The 16,114-nt window shown below is 44.7% G+C and overlaps 2 protein-coding genes across 2 annotated transcripts in view; both read right to left on the bottom strand.

The window, feature by feature from the left end:
* The window catches only part of LOC147797586 (uncharacterized), a 6,440-nt gene extending 6,365 nt beyond the window's left edge, over positions 1-75 (bottom strand). The window contains exon 1 of the mRNA XM_087142454.1: positions 35-75. Coding sequence (XP_086998580.1) covers positions 35-75 — 41 coding nt within the window. The remainder of the gene's footprint in view (positions 1-34) is intronic.
* A 59-nt stretch (positions 76-134) lies between these two features.
* LOC110984313 (uncharacterized) overlaps positions 135-16,114 on the bottom strand; it is a 148,206-nt gene continuing 132,226 nt past the window's right edge. The window contains exons 133-149 of the mRNA XM_087142455.1: positions 15,629-15,845; positions 15,049-15,187; positions 14,119-14,375; positions 12,429-12,665; positions 11,613-11,807; positions 10,876-11,079; positions 9,870-9,926; positions 9,167-9,205; positions 7,820-8,002; positions 6,944-7,255; positions 6,175-6,402; positions 5,327-5,611; positions 4,168-4,524; positions 3,389-3,548; positions 2,732-2,895; positions 1,018-1,155; positions 135-332 (exon numbers count right to left, since the gene is read on the bottom strand). Coding sequence (XP_086998581.1) covers positions 135-332; positions 1,018-1,155; positions 2,732-2,895; positions 3,389-3,548; positions 4,168-4,524; positions 5,327-5,611; positions 6,175-6,402; positions 6,944-7,255; positions 7,820-8,002; positions 9,167-9,205; positions 9,870-9,926; positions 10,876-11,079; positions 11,613-11,807; positions 12,429-12,665; positions 14,119-14,375; positions 15,049-15,187; positions 15,629-15,845 — 3,370 coding nt within the window. The remainder of the gene's footprint in view (positions 333-1,017; positions 1,156-2,731; positions 2,896-3,388; positions 3,549-4,167; positions 4,525-5,326; positions 5,612-6,174; positions 6,403-6,943; positions 7,256-7,819; positions 8,003-9,166; positions 9,206-9,869; positions 9,927-10,875; positions 11,080-11,612; positions 11,808-12,428; positions 12,666-14,118; positions 14,376-15,048; positions 15,188-15,628; positions 15,846-16,114) is intronic.

Consider the following 16,114-nt stretch of genomic DNA (forward strand, 5'->3'; position numbering starts at 1 on the left):
GTTACCAACGTGGCATTTTGCAGCAAGGCCAGACTGCAAAGACACTAGGAGGTCCGTTGCAAAGCAACGTTGCATCCCTTATGATGCACATGCACAGTTATTTCATGACCATGTTGCATTTTTTTTTAACCCAGCTATGTGGCAAAGATGCAACCCAGGCTCGGTTGCAACGCAACAACTGGACAAAGCAGACAACGAACCTCCTCTGCTCTCATCTTCTCCTTCTCCTGCCGGAGTTTCTCCTCATGGTCCTGCTTGTTCTCCTCTTGCTGGCTCACGAGGTTTTCCTCCTTGGCCTTGCGACGTTCCTCACGTCTCTTCTTCAAACGATCCTTGAACATAAATAATAATGTATAATTAAAATGGCCTTTCACATCTCAACACACTTTTTACGATCTCAAAAGGTTTCAGAAAACAAGCCAGACAAAAAACAAGTAGATTCTGTGAAATCTGCATTTCTTTATTCTGTACATAGTGCCAAACTTGCAGCAAAACCTGAAGGATTAAACTCTCACAAATCAAACATTTGTGAGTCAAACATCCCAAAACCCCCCAAATCTTGAGAAATCACACCTCAGGAGTTAATGCAATATGCAATCAATAATACCAGCAGTCAAGAGTGTTATTAAGCAGATCCTTGACAAATACACAGAAGCATTTTCAATGATGCAGTGTGATTATAATTCCAGTCCTGTACTGATTTGTTCAAAATTTGGACAATTCTTTGAATAAAAAACAATTAGAGATTAGTCTCCAAGTTGCAATATAAAGCCAAATAAGAAATTACATGTGTGGCAATATTTTAGCAAGGAAGGTATCTGGGTATCTCTCTGACACCATTTTTGGAAACCTTCGCTTGACACAAATACGGATGTAAATATAAACCTAATTAGCTGGAATGCCGAAGTTTCAACTTTGAGGTTTATGTCGACATCCTGTTTTCAGATGCTGGATTAAAATTCTGGCGTTTGAAAGCAAGACAATGTAAATAAAGCCCTGATGCCTTGAAGGTCGTACCTCTAAGTCACTCTGCATGCGGACCCGGTCGGCATCCATCTTGTTCTTCATCTTGGCCAGGTCTTTCTCGTACTCCTCCACCAGCCTGTCCTTCTCCTCCTTGCTGCCTCCGCTCTTCTGTAGGGCTTCCAGCTTCTCCTGAGCATATCAAAAGATTTAGACATCGTTCAACTGACGCCACTTCAAAATGGACTATCCAGTTGACCAGACTGTGGGGCATGGTTGCATTACAGGTTATCGGTAGTATTTTGACATAAGTTAACAGAAATAGTTAAGCAAGACTGTCTGTCAAATATACACAACTTGTTTGAGCTATAGTCAATCTTACTTTTCTGCTAACAATCATTGTCACTTTAGTGCCTATTTCGTCTAGTACTTCCTCTAAGTGCCTCATCAGCATGGTACGGTTGAATGAATACGTCAGGGAAGGCCAACATGTAATACAATGTATTACAATGTACCACAATGTAATACAAGGTATTACAATGTAACACAATGCAATACAACACATTACAAAGTACAATACAATACAATGTATTACTATGTACCACAATGCAATACAATGTATTACTATGTACCACAATGCAATACAATGGATTACAATGTAACACAATGCAATACAACACATTACAATGTACAATACAATACAATGTATTACAATGTACCACAATGCAATACAAGGTATTACAATGTAACACAATGCAATACAACACATTACAATGTACAATACAATACAATGTATTAAATGTACCACAATGCAATACAATGTATTACTATGTACCACAATGCAATACAAGGTATTACAATGTAACACAATGCAATACAATGTATTACAATGCACCACAATGCAATACAATGTATTACAATGCACCACAATGCAATACAATGTATTACAATGTACCACAATGTAATACAAGGTATTACAATGTAACACAATGCAATACAACACATTACAATGTACAATACAATACAATGTATTACAATGTACCACAATGCAATACAAGCTATTACAATGTACCACAATGCAATACAACGTATTATAGTGTACCAAAGTGCAATACAACGTATTACAATGTACCACAATGCAATACAATGGATTACAATGTACCACAATGCAATACAATGTATTACAATGTACCACAATGCAATACAATGGATTACAATGTACCACAATGCAATACAACACATTACAATGTACAATACAATACAATGTATTACTATGTACCCCAATGCAATACAATGTATTACTATGTACCATAATGCAATACAACGTATTATAAAGTACCACAATGCAATACAATGTATTACAATGCACCACAATGCAATACAATGGATTACAATGTAACACTATGCAATACAATGTGTTACAATGTACCACAATGCAATACAATGGATTACAATGTTCCACAATGCAATACAATGGATTACAATGTTCCACAATGCAATACAATGTATTACAATGTTCCACAATGCAATACAATGTATTACAATGCACCACAATGCAATACAATGGATTACAATGCACCACAATGCAATACAATGTATTACAATGCACCACAATGCAATACAATGGATTACAATGCACCACAATGCAATACAATGTATTACAATGTACCACAATGCAATACAATGTCTAACAATGTAACAACAACAACAAAGTTTTCATAAGCACTGCCCTAGGTACTGATTGCCCCCCACCCAGGTAGGTATCTACCTTGTGTTTCTGTTCCTTCTCCTTCACCATCTCCTCCTTACGCTTGTTCAGGGCGGCCAGCCGCTTCTCGTTGCGCTCTTTTTCCTTTCTCTCCTCCTCGGCCAGGCTCTTGTCAAAGTCAGCCAGTTCGGCAGCCATGCGCAACTTCTCGGCTGCTTCGAAGTCTGTGGGAAAGAGGATCAATGGAAGGTTAGTTCCTTTGGGTTGAGTTTCAAGAGCTTCGCATGATCAGAAATGTGGAACTGAAACCTTAGCCTTTGTGTTACCTGATGTTTGCTCATCTATGTGCCCCATGAAAAGTGTCATATTTTAGGTTCTGTTGACCCATCTACCGCTTGATCTCTCACCCTGTCTTTCCTTCGCTCTTCTTGGTTACCTTGTCCCTCTTTCGTCTCTCAGGGGTTTCTTCCACCCGTCTATCACTCCATCTCTCACTACACCTCTCACCCTGTCTTTCCTTCGCTCTTCTTGGTTACCTTGTCCCTCTTTCGTCTCTCAGGGGTTTCTTCCACCCGTCTATCACTCCATCTCTCACTACACCTCTCACCCTGTCTTTCCTTGGCTCTTCTTGGTTACCTTGTCCCTCTTTCGTCTCTCAGGGGTTTCTTCCACCCGTCTATCACTCCATCTCTCACTACACCTCTCACCCTGTCTTACCTTCAGTCTCCTGCCTGAGCTTCTCTTCGTTGGCTTCCCTCTCCTTCTCTAGTTTCTGTCTCACCTCTTCCAGCTCCTGCGCAGCCTTGGCAGCTTGTTCGGCGCTCACCATTTGGTTGTCTCTGTCAGCGCTAAGTTCCCTCAGGGCATCCGCATATTCCTTTGGGAGAAAAACAAACACGGGCCATAACATGACAGCACTAGCAACAAACACATGACTTCCCTAATTTTCCCCACTCCACTCCAAGTATTTGTAATTCAGGAATTCAATAAAACTGTTCTTACTGATTAGCTCATCCTTGCCCATTTACTACTCACCTTCAACCTCCCCCCCCCAGCCCCTTCCTTTACAACACATTTTGATGGAAACACCACTTGTTCAATGTCCATCATTTCATCTCAAAGACCTTATACACTGTTGTTCTTGTAACAGTTCCCCCGGGAAATCCCCTCCTCCATATTACTCCTCCCGTACCCCCTTCCACCCTTCCTCAGCCCTCCAGTCCCATCTGATAGCGCCTCTTGTTTGTCTCCAGCTTGACGAGGGTCTACATCAAGCTCCCAGTCCCCTGGAACTCCCCTCCCCTACCCTACCCTGCTCACCCCTACCCCCTCTAACCTTCCTCAGCCCTCCAGTCCTAACTGGCAGTATCTCTCCTTCATCTTCAATTTGTCGCGAGTGTACCTCAGTTCCAAACCCCTCGGATCTCCCCAATCATAATTCCCTCCCGACCTCCCTCACACCGCTACCCCATCCCCAAAAAGCCCTCCATATTTACCTGATAGTGCCTCTCTTTCATCTCCAGCTTGCCGTGGGCGTACCTCAGCTCCCAGTCGGCCAGCGCCCCTTGCTCGATGTCCCGCCTCTCTTGGGCCATCTCTCGTTCCAGCTTGCTCAGCTCCAGCTGCTGCTGGTTCAGCAAGGCTGCCCGGCGCTGCTCGGCAGCTTCGGGCGACAAGTCGGCCGCCTTGCTCAGGTCTGACAGCTCCCGCTCGTGCCGCTGGAGCAGGGTCTCCCGCCGGCCGTGGTACTTGTCGTTTAGCTTGGTCAGGGCGCCCTCGATGGCCACCTGGCGCTCGGCTGCGAACTGGGCATCCAGATCATGCAGCTCCTGTGCCTGCCGCTTTTCAAGAACCTGATGAGGAGAAAAATGTTGTTTCAACTAATGGAATACCCCGAAAAATAGAAATCAAAATATTGGAACAAGTTCACAAACGCTCTGATTATTAAATACAAGAAATATATTCATCTGGACCAATAAGCCTTTTGTGAGTTCAATTTGAATAAAATCTGATATGCTGAGTATTTTGGGTTTTTTTAAATGCTGAGTTCTTTATTAAAATTCATGTAAACATAACAATTTGAATTCTCTCCACTGAAAACACAGTTGCTATGCCTCCTGATTCAAGGTACGCTTTAGCTTAGTTACATAAGAGATGCCTTGCAACAATACACTATTTTCAATGGATAAGAAGGGCACATAGGGTCTGGTTCCATTCTAGAGATGGTGGTCGAATCACGAGGTATAGCAACAGGGTATTTAGTCTGGTGAGTATATATTGTTATGTTTATGTCCATTCGGATAACTCAGTGTACCAGACTGTATTCAAATTTAACTCCAAAAAGGCTTATTGAGCACAGGCAAATATCAAAAAGTTTAACATTCAACACAATGTTGTAAAACTTCATCTTGTCAGCCACTCCATTCAGGGAAAATTTAGATGATTACACAAAAAGCTAGCTCATACTTTGAGCAGATGCAAAAGCAAAGCGGAGATGTACGTGCTTGTCACAAAATTTTTGCAGCCAAATTTGCTTCAATTGAAATGTGTTCAAACAGTGCGAATATCTGAGCTGACATCACAAAAACTGCATTTGTGTCGGTTACCACGCTTCAATGCAATGGCCTTAACAAAAGCTTTTAGAGATCTACTCACCGCACGGATGACTTTCTCTGTGTTGTCTACCCCTTCCTCCTGTATGCCTTCCAGCATCGCCTCCCGCTCCGCTTTCTTGACTACGGCCGACTTGACCTCTGCCAGCTCCTTCTTCTGCTCCAACAGCTCCCGGGCCATCTCCACGCCTTGCTTGTGCTTCTGTTCGGCCAGCAGGCGGCGTCGGCGTTCCGCCATCTTCTCCCGGGCTTTCAGCTGGGCCTTGGCCCGCTGGCTCTCCAGCCGGTCCTCTAACTCCTCCAGCTCTCGGGCATGGGAGGCAAGGAGCTGTGGTTGGAGATAGTGTCAGGAAGGACGGATTGACTGCAATGCAGGCTTAAACTTTTTAAAAGAGGTATTAGTAACTTACTCCTGGAAATTCTGCACGGGGAAGACGTGACCGCTTTTGATCTCAGTGAGTGAGGCAGAAACATGGCCAGCAGGCAATAGGGCCCTTTCAGTGGGCTACTGTGTGAACTCTGGCCAAAGGAATTGCACCCTCAAAAAAAAAAAATTTAGCAGATGGCTCTATGCCTGACACGAGTGAAGTCAATATACATGTTGCAGTCCAGTCCACTACTCCCACATCCAAGTCTGTGTACTAGCGCTTTAAGTCTGAGTCCAATTATTCTAGTTCCAGTCTGAGTTCTACTGGATCTAGTCGGAGTCTGACTTCGACTGGTTCCAGTCTAAGTTTGAGTTACGTGCGAAAAATCTGAGTCCCAGTTCAATAATCCAAGTCTGAGTCCAAGTGTAACCGAGTCTGTTGAAAGGTGGACTCAAGTCTGGTTTTGAGTCCGGACTGACGTCCTACCACCCTGCTAAACTCACACTGACTCAGTAGTCTTTACCTGTCCAGCCTCCTCCTCTGACATGTCTCCCCGCCTTGCAGCCAGCTCGGCGGCCTGCTTGTTCCTCTTCTCTGACAGCAGTTTGGTCCTCTCCCGGTTGAATCGCTTGGCTTCGTCCTCGTCTTTCTGCTTGGCTTCGGTGACCAGCTTCTCCGACAGCTGTTCCTTCTCATCCTTGTGGCGTTGGGTCAGGTCCTCTTGCACCCGCTGGTGCTCACGGAGAACAGCCTAGCATGAAATTGATGCGATTGTGGGTCATGCTTGCAATACAATTATGGTACTGATCTTCAACATAGTTTCTAGCATCTCTTCTAAATTAGGCTTCTCCTTTGAACAACAAATTCAAGACTGATGCTTTCATCTGGTGTTTACCACAATCATTTCTTGTACATATATCCTCTCGATGTAAAGTTCAAGTCTAATTAAAACACTGAAAGCCAGAGTCTACACTTCAAAAAAGCTTTCAGGATTCCCTGACAGATTGGTTTGTGGTCCTCGCAAGCAACAAATTCTCAAAGCTTTTGAAACAACTTTTGAATCCTTTGAAAAAGGTAAAAGATTAAACACATCACCTGTGAGACCTGGTGGACACAATCAGCATGTTCCACAACAGCAACATTGAAAATCTTGGAAAACCTTCAAAACCGCCTGCCTCAAGCCTTTCCATTTCCAAAAATCCCTGGCGTGACTTCTCCAAAGTGAAAATTAATCAAGAAAATATCCCCAAGTTGGTTCCAGAAATAAAACTTTAAGAGTCCTGGAGGGTTACCTGCTCTTCGATGGTCAGATCGGCCATGTCAGCTGGCGACAGGCTCTGGAGGCCTTCAACCAGCTTGCCCTCGCTCAGCTTCTCCCGCTGCTTCTCCTGCTCAGCCAGCAGCCTCTTGGCGGCGTCCTCCTGGGCCAGCCGCCGTGCCTCCAGCTTCTTGCGGTCCCGCCGGGCATTCAGCTTGGCACTCAGGTCGGCCTCCTGCCGGTCCCGCTGCACGCCCAGCTCGTAGGCAATGTTCTCGTTGGTGCGCCGCAGCTGGTCCATCAGCTGTTGCTGCAGCACCTGGTCCACCTCTTCTTTTTTGGAGAGCTGCAGAGGCATCGGAAAGAATCGTCATACTTGTTGGTATTACACCAGATACGCAGAGTAATGCTGCAGTCTAAATATGCTTTGTCTCGATCTCACGACCACACCAAGTCATTAAACACCAGTTGGGTAGACTTTGTCAACAGCATTGTTAAGGAGTGAGCTTCTAGTTTCAAACACAGAAGGCCATTAAAGCTTAGCAAAAATTTGAGTGCTTGAGGTCCTCCAACTGGTATACTTCAATCCCCTTATCCAGGGAAGACCACTAGTTGAAACCTTTGATTTTGACTAATCTTCCAAAGTTCCCATGGGTCCAAGGCAAGTCATCCAGCCTGAAGCTAAGTCACAAGCTATTCAAATGAACTACCGGTACGGCAACAGCATTTCACTGTCACTGATCCATCCTGCTACTTGTGACCAAGTTGGTGACCAGCCCTGTGAAAGCACCTGCGAAAGCACACTTGTGACAGACTCAGCTTGAAACCCCGACTTGCAAGGGGCGTGGGACAGGAGGTGTACGTGGTGAGGGGGGGAAGGGCATGGAGGTGTGGGGAGAAGCTAACTCACGTTATCCAGGATGTCTCGGTGGCCCTTCCTCAGCTCTTTGCTGTACTCCTCGTCCACCTGTCGCTCGATCTCCTTGAGCTGCTGGGCCTCCTCCGCCTCCAACCGGGATTCCAGCGCCTCCACCTCCTTGCGCTGTCGCTCCTGGAGATCCTTGATTGCCTCGGGATCGGCCGAGGTGCCCAGCTGGTAGAAGAGGAAAAAGAGTAAAAGCTTCAATAACACCTAAAAAATGCCCAGGCAATAAGATGGTTTCATGTACCCCCTGGTCCTCTTCTTTTCCTTGTTAAGGGGTGAGTATAATTCAGATTTGAGGGGACTTTTTTCAACTTTACCCTAAAATCAAACATTAAGCCCTTATTTAGTGAATACCTAAGAAAGCCACACAGAAGTCCAAGAATTCCCCCCCCCCACAAATTACCACCTCACAAGTATCTTGGTAGTAGATCGTCCCTTGGAACTTCTCATACAAACCTTAGCAGCTAAGCCGTTTTACAAGCGCATCTTCCTGACGCAACTAGAAGTTTTGAAACTTTAACCTTTTTTCGGGGCTTTTGTTTTGTTTTGCAAAAGAGCACCTCTAGTTATGAAGCAACCATACAGGACTTCAAATAGAGTGTAGGCTTGCAGAAATTAAATACCGTTCAAATAGAGTGTGGGCTTGCAGAAATTAAATACCGTTTTGTGTTGAGTAATAGAAAATCAGTGGAAAATACCTCTCCTGCGCAATAATTGTAGCTCATAACTGTGCAAGGTTAGATTCAACTCTGCCATATAAAGTGAAGTTAAGGACTAATAAATGAGCAACTATCAACAAGTTTACATAAGCATTCAGGTTTGTTAGAAAATAAACCTTAACCAAAATTTGCGAGCGAACATAACGAGAGCTTAATTTAGGGAAATTAAAGTGGCAAACATTTCAAGTGTGAGTGTGCACTTTCACCTTATTTTTAATGCTGCTTAATGCTACCAGTTTCCAATCCACAAACTTTAATAAAAACTGTAAAGACCAATACGGTAGAAGCTTATTGATGTTACCACTAATTTGCTTCAAAAAACCTGCTCAGATAGATCAACCAGGCAAAATTGTGTCCCAAGACAAGGTTCTAATAAGCTTCTTATTAGAAATTTTCTGTGTACAATACTTCTTTGAAACTGTCATCAGTCTGTCCATCTTTTAACAACAACTCCCAAACCCTTCTCAGCGTCGGTCATCATCTCAACGAAGGAAGCACTTTCCCAAGTTACATACCAGGCCCGCCCAGCATAAATGGGAACTTAAGCAACAAATGGTGCTACAGATGTTAGGGTCACCGCAACCAACCATACCAAATCATTTTCTTAACAAACCTCGTCTGCTCCTGACGTTTCAGCTGCTGCCAGCAAGGGCTATTTATTGGAAAATGTAAAGTGATCATGGAGAGACAGAAATGGAACATGACGTGAAATTAAGAAGACGTGAAGTCATAATTGGAAATGTGAAACTTAAGCAACAAAAAACTTTTTAACATAGACAGAAACACTTCAAAAACAAATCAAGAAGCTTATTCAAATTTGCAAGAGAAGTGTCATCTTTCTTTTTCTTTGACAGCATAATTTTTCTTCGTTCAAGGGAGGGCATCCTTTTTGTTTTGTCTGCACCATTTCAATGTCTTGAAGACTTCGGACACGTATACAGCCAACATATAGAGTAGTCCCAAGCGACACAAATGACTGCGGTGGCACCAAATGTGAGGTCCACTTCCATTTTGCCAAGTCTCAACACTCCTCTTGCTGAGGAAGTGCGCATAATGCAAGTACATGTACATGACTTGCACAAAGCACAGTACCACCACAGTCATAGTGTCTAGTCTCATTAACTGAATCAGTCCTGAGAAGAAAATTGGTAACAAATTTCTTTTGCCGTAAACCATGTCCAAGAGACAAAAACAATATTGCATGAGAGATGGCAGACAAAAACAGTCTAACAGAAGTCTTCCGGCGGACGAAAGAGAGGACGTTAGTTTCAAATCATCAACTGATCACACTGAGTACAAAATGACTCATTGCAAACCTGCTCATTTCTCTCATCTCCTGGGATGTCAGAGTTGCTGCCGCTGTGTTGCGTAGACTGAATATGTACAGGTGAAAGTGAGGTAAAGGGATGGATGAATGGATGAGATGTATGAATATTCATGAATCAGATGTAACACAAAAACATTTGATTTAATTAGGAAATGGCCACTTGTATTCATGCAGTCCTTGAATGATAACATACATTTATGAATATTTATAGACAAAGGATGAACATGAATGAACCATGCGTACTATATCATGCTCTTTAGTTGAATATTCTTACATTAAATATGAAGACAAATATCAGCTATTTCAATTCTAACAGACCTCTGAACTGATGACACCACAGTTTGTGCTAAATGGAACGTGAGCCCCCGCTGGCTCTGCAGGAAAGTGCACATGCAAACAAAGTGTGATGTCATCAGTACATAAGCCTAATTGAAAGATTACAAATGGTACTTAAATGGTTTCATAATAGTGCGATTAAAGGTACAAATGTCTCCTTTTAAAAGTGAAAGATGAAATTTATATAACAGGGTTTGCCCTTACCCAACGTATATATTTTTATTAAATGCTGTATGCTCAGTGCTTGTCCGAGAGCTTGCGAAAAAAGTCACAAGCTTACTCGGGTGGGACTCAAACCCACGACCTCCTGCTTACTAGTGAAGACGTCTTAACCACTCGACCACTGAGCTGGCCGGTCCGAGTCAGGTGAAGCAGCGGGTACCGCGAACTATTTTCAAGATGTATTTTTGCGTTGGGGAGATGCTAATTTATACAACGGGGTTTGCCCTTACCCAACGTATATATTATTAAGGGCAAACCCCGTTATATAAATTAACATCTCCCCAACGCAAAAACACATCTTGAAAGATGAAAGATGAGAATGGAATGCTCAGAGATGAATCACCAATGAGTATGTTGATCTCATCACCTTGCGATCACTCGAACTTGTTACAAAAACCTGATGGAATGAGTCTTCAAAGTTGAGTCTTGATACTTACGGCGTCTAGCTGTTCCTGATGGGTCTGCTTCAGTTTGCGTAGCTTCTTGCGTCTCTTGTCTGCCATCCTCTGCTTCATGTTGGCTGTCAGCTGGCTACGACGCTTGTCTATCTTGCCCTGGAGGGTCCTTTCCATGTCTGCTTGATCCCGGACGATGTCCTTGGTGGCCTCGGCGGTAAGCACGCCAGTCACGGCCAGGTTTTCCTGGTTTAAAGAGGCCGGAGAGAGGTTTCACCTTTCAGTGGGCCATAACAGTTCAGGTTTTTGTCCTTGACACTGGACGCGACAGCTCTGCATGTACAATCTTTTGGAAGATTTTTAACAGCAAATTTTGACAGAGTCGTGGAGACTCTTGGGTGTTTCAACATGATTCTCTATCCCTAAATGACTCTGAACTCAAAACATAAAGACATTCAAAAATAAAGCACCTTACATCATGCCAGTTCATACATACTTGTTCTCAAGTTGTGAGGACAAACACATAACTGCATCCATTTTGTTGGGACTAAAACTGTTCTGGGGACAGAAAAACGTCCCCACAAGAGGGCCCTCCCTGATTTGCTCAGCAAAAGGAATTGTCGACTCAACATGCTGAACGCCTGACTGACTTTGTTCATTGTGTGTGATAGTTGTAGTGATAGAGCCGCCTTCACCAGCATCGATGTTTTCCAATGACGTATGACGAAAGGGAAACATTCCCACAGGAATCCCACAAAGCCAAACACAAGTGAACTCACAATGGCAGCAGTTAGATTCTCAGACATCTTGTGCTGCTGCTCGGCGGCCAGTTCACGGTTCTGCTTAGCCTGGGCCTTGGCCCTGGCCAGGGCTTCCTCGGCCAGGATCACGTCTATCTCCAGCTCCTGGTCCTTCAGGACGTTGGCCGCGTCTGAGCTGTCGTCTTGGGTCAGGGTGATGCCCGCCTCGCGAGCCTGAGGGACAGACGGAGAATAGAGACGGGTAACGGTGCATGACCATCGGGAAGACATGAAGCACGGCAGTAAAGCTATGGGGGAATTCTTGTGTCAGCGGGAATTTTATCACAAAACTGTGCCCTTCCTGAATGTAAATCAGTATTTTCAGTGCCATTCTCAAGCACAGCCCTTAATACATCGATTAGGTCAAGACTGCAGACACAGAGGTCACAATTTACTTGAAAACAACTGCAATCAAACAATGTCATGTGTACTAAATATAATATTTCCATAGGTAAAAAAATGCAAGTCCAATATGCATCGAATAGACGATATCAATATTTATTCCGGCCATCTGTAAGTTAGAACACTTATCAACAAGTTTCATGTATTGTTGTTCTGTTATTTTTATTTACCCCAATTACAGTCTGTATCCTTTTTACCTATTCTTGTGCTTTACCTCATAGACACAAGTGTTGCTACTGCATTGAAATGGCCTATGCTATGACAAGCCAGAACAGACTGCTAAAACCATGGCTATGTCTGCTGTCAGCAAATTTCATGTATTTGCCAATAGTGAAGACCTAGCCCTAGCCTCGGATGCCAAATTTTGATGCGGGGTTGCACCTCCCTACCCACCTCCTGCTGGTGCCTGCTCTTCATTCCCACCTCGGCCGCCTGACGCTTCTGGGCCAGCCTGGCCCTGAGCTCCTCCGCCTGCCGCTGCCGGCTGGCGTCGAATTTGTCCAGGGCCCGGCCCATCTCCTTCTCATGGGCGGCCATGATCCGGTCGATCTCCTCCCTGGTCTCGGCGCCGTCCAGCTTGCCGGCCAGCTTGGCGGACAGGTCCGCGATCAGCTGCTGCCGCTTCTTGTCCTGGAAAGCGGAGAAGGAGGAAAATGTTTGGAGTGGGCGGATACCAAAATGGACAGTCCCTTTGATCCTTATCAATCCTGAGTCTGTCCCAATCTAACCTAAACGGTTGTAAGAGCAGCGGTCAGTGAATTCAGTAAACTTCTAAACAGAGAATGGGCCATTGGACTCAATGTTATCATTTTGTATGATTAAGCAAATCCAACATGTGACTAGATCCTACAACTGAGTCTTAAGACCATTTTTATCAGTGATTAGATTTTGTTTCCAGTAAAAAGAGTACAGTAGTTTGATGTCCTGAGGAAAGTGGTCATTATGTGGGCAAAAAATCTTCAGGATTCCTATTGATTTGTATTGTGCAGGATTCTTTCAAATGCCTTCACCTGAAAAGTTGCTCTGGAAATCTGTCACTCTATTTGTCATGTTGGGTTGCATATAGAAATGAAAGACATTCATTTGCCCAAGGGGTGCAAAAATGTACTGTTCCTTTGACAGGAGGGGTGCAAAAATGTACTGTGCCTTTGACAGGAGGGGTGTAAAAATGTACTGTGCCTTTGACAGGAGGGTTGCAAAAATGTACTGTGCCTTTGACAGGAGGGGTGTAAAAATGTACTGTGCCTTTGACAGGAGGGGTGCAAAAATGTACTGTGCCTTTGACAGGAGGGGTGCAAAAATGTACTGTGCCTTTGACAGGAGGGGTGTAAAAATGTACTGTGCCTTTGACAGGAGGGTTGCAAAAATGTACTGTGCCTTTGACAGGAGGGGTGCAAAAATGTACTGTGCCTTTGACAGGAGGGGTGCAAAAATGTACTGTTCCTTTGACAGGAGGGGTGCAAAAATGTACTGTGCCTTTGACAGGAGGGGTGCAAAAATGTACTGTGCCTTTGACAGGAGGGGTGCAAAAATGTACTGTTCCTTTGACAGGAGGGGTGTAAAAATGTACTGTGCCTTTGACAGGAGGGGTGCAAAAATGTACTGTGCCTTTGACAGGAGGGGTGCAAAAATGTACTGTTCCTTTGACAGGAGGGGTGTAAAAATGTACTGTGCCCTTGACAGGAGGGATGCAAAAATGTACTGTGCCTTTGACAGGAGGGGTGTAAAAATGTACTGTTCCTTTGACAGGAGGGGTGTAAAAATGTACTGTGCCCTTGACAGGAGGGATGCAAAAATGTACTGTTCCTTTGACAGGAGGGGTGTAAAAATGTACTGTGCCCTTGACAGGAGGGGTGTAAAAATTTACTGAGCCCTTGACAGGCCACTACAGTTGCTCTATTTCAGAACTCCAGAAAGAAAGATGCTGACAAATTGAAGAATCTACCAACACAGGGCTTGCTGGGTAGCTTAGCCGGTAGAGCGGTGTTCTGGCGGTCTGACAGACACAGGTTCAAACACCACTCTGATCAAGTTCATCTTTAAAAAGGACCTTGATCAGGCTTCCTTGGGTTCAGCAACTTACCTGCTCTGTCATCAAGCTGTCGATCTCCTTCTCCTCGGTCTTGCGCAGCTCCTTGTCCAGCTCCAGCCTCTCGCTGTTCTGCCTCCTCAGCAGGCTGTCCGCCACGCTGCCTTGCTTGGCCGCTGCCCGGCCCCCAGAGGCCGAAGCCAAGCCGGCCTGCTCCAGCATCTCGGGGCTGAGGGGGATCTTGCCGGAGTTGAGGCGCTCCAGGAGGACCTGGAGAGCCTCCATGAGTTCGTGCTCCCTGGAGCTGGCACCTGGAGATGGGAGGATGGAGAGGGATGAGTGGGGGGAAGGTTGATCAGATGAGTAACAGGAAATGAGACTGTTATACAAAGAGAAATGAAAATATCAAGGAGCGGCAATTTAATTCCATTTTGTGAATTGTGCGGTGATTCTGTAGCACTTCATTCACAGGGGTTTCAAAGCACTTCACTTGTACAAGTAGCAACCCTGTACACTGAGCCATGAGATCAGTTTTCTGCTGCACAGGCACTCATACTCCTGGTTAGAGAGACAATTGAAGGGAGTGTCCCACCCACGGCAAACAAGCACCCATAGCACCAATGGGTCTTAAAGCCACATATCATCATATCAGTCGAGTCAGCTGACATTTAAGCACTTTTCTAAAATGTGGAAATCACCTTCTGCATTCAGGCACTCTTCCAGGCACTGTTCAAGTTGTCAAGGCTTTTGCTAATTTCAATGTGGGGTTAGAGTCCTTACTATCTGAATCCATCTTGCACTGCGGTAAGTGAATGACACCAAGGGTGTCATGACCTACCCGACATATACAACTCTCACAGGTGACAGCATAGGGTCTTTCACACCCTGAGACTAACAGGTGTCAAATTTCTAGGCAAGCAAATTCATACAAGCAAAGTGCATGAGAAGAATCTGTATAAATGACTCCGATAACCATGGACTCACCGGTGAAGTTGTACTGCCTGCTGGTGTTGACGATGGTGGTGGAGTCGCCGCTGGTCTGGTACCCTTCGCGCTCGGCCCGCCTGGCACGTTCCTTCTCGATCTTCTCCAGCTTGGACATGTCTAGGCTCAGCAGGAGACCCTGCATTAATTTCACCACAAATTAAATGAAGGAAAACCAAGTTAACAGTTTACGACGAAAACTAACAATGTATAAAATTCTGTAACACGTGTCCCATGAATGTGGCTACGATTTTGCAATTCAGAAATATCTCCCTTGCTCTGACCCTCTTTCAACCACTGTAGTTGCTTTTTTTCCATAACAGGAAGGATTTCTCAGATGACAAGAAACTCTGAGCACGATTTCCTTAAATGAATGTATTTCGAGTCAAATATCAAGTTCTGCTTTGTCCAGTCTCTAGAAACATCTTCCACTCTACGGCAATTTTAAAACTAAAGCACAAATGCATGTACCACCGGACTGTTCACCAGAGAATTCAGTGTTTTACTGAGCAAGCCAAGCAACCTTCCTTGACAGCACCTAGAGCCAGAAATTGGGTCCTACCCCAACGGCCAGTCTCACCTTGAGTCCATCTGTCTGCTGTGACATCCGCTCATAGAACCCTCTTAGGTCCTCTTGCTGCCGGGCCAGCTGCTGGGACAGGTAGAGCGTCTGATCCTCCAGCTTGTCAAACAGTGTCCTCACATTGAAGTCCTCAAGTTCCGCCTTCTCACCAGCCTTCGACGAGGTGGACTCGGCGCCCGCCACGATGCGAGGACCCATCAGCAACAGCGACTCTCTGTGTTAACACATTTCATAAATTCTCACTTACAAAGCAAGTGTGCTGGTTTCAAATTTCGCTTGCGCAGCGTGCACATTTGGAATCTAGTTGCATTTTGTCAATGAACAAAAATCCTTAACCGGGATTTCTTTGTGTACAGTGAAAGGGGTAGTTCAGAGAAATCTCCCAAAATTTCATAATATCCATGAAAATTATCTCGCTGTTTTTTTAAAATCACTACATTGTCTACCGTGGCATGGAAATGCATGGGTATGCATTGGATGCGA

This window comes from Acanthaster planci, linkage group LG10, assembly GCF_054643075.1.
Source record: "Acanthaster planci isolate LZ-2023a linkage group LG10, COTS_SCS, whole genome shotgun sequence".
In the NCBI taxonomy this organism is placed as follows: Eukaryota; Metazoa; Echinodermata; class Asteroidea; order Valvatida; family Acanthasteridae; genus Acanthaster; species Acanthaster planci.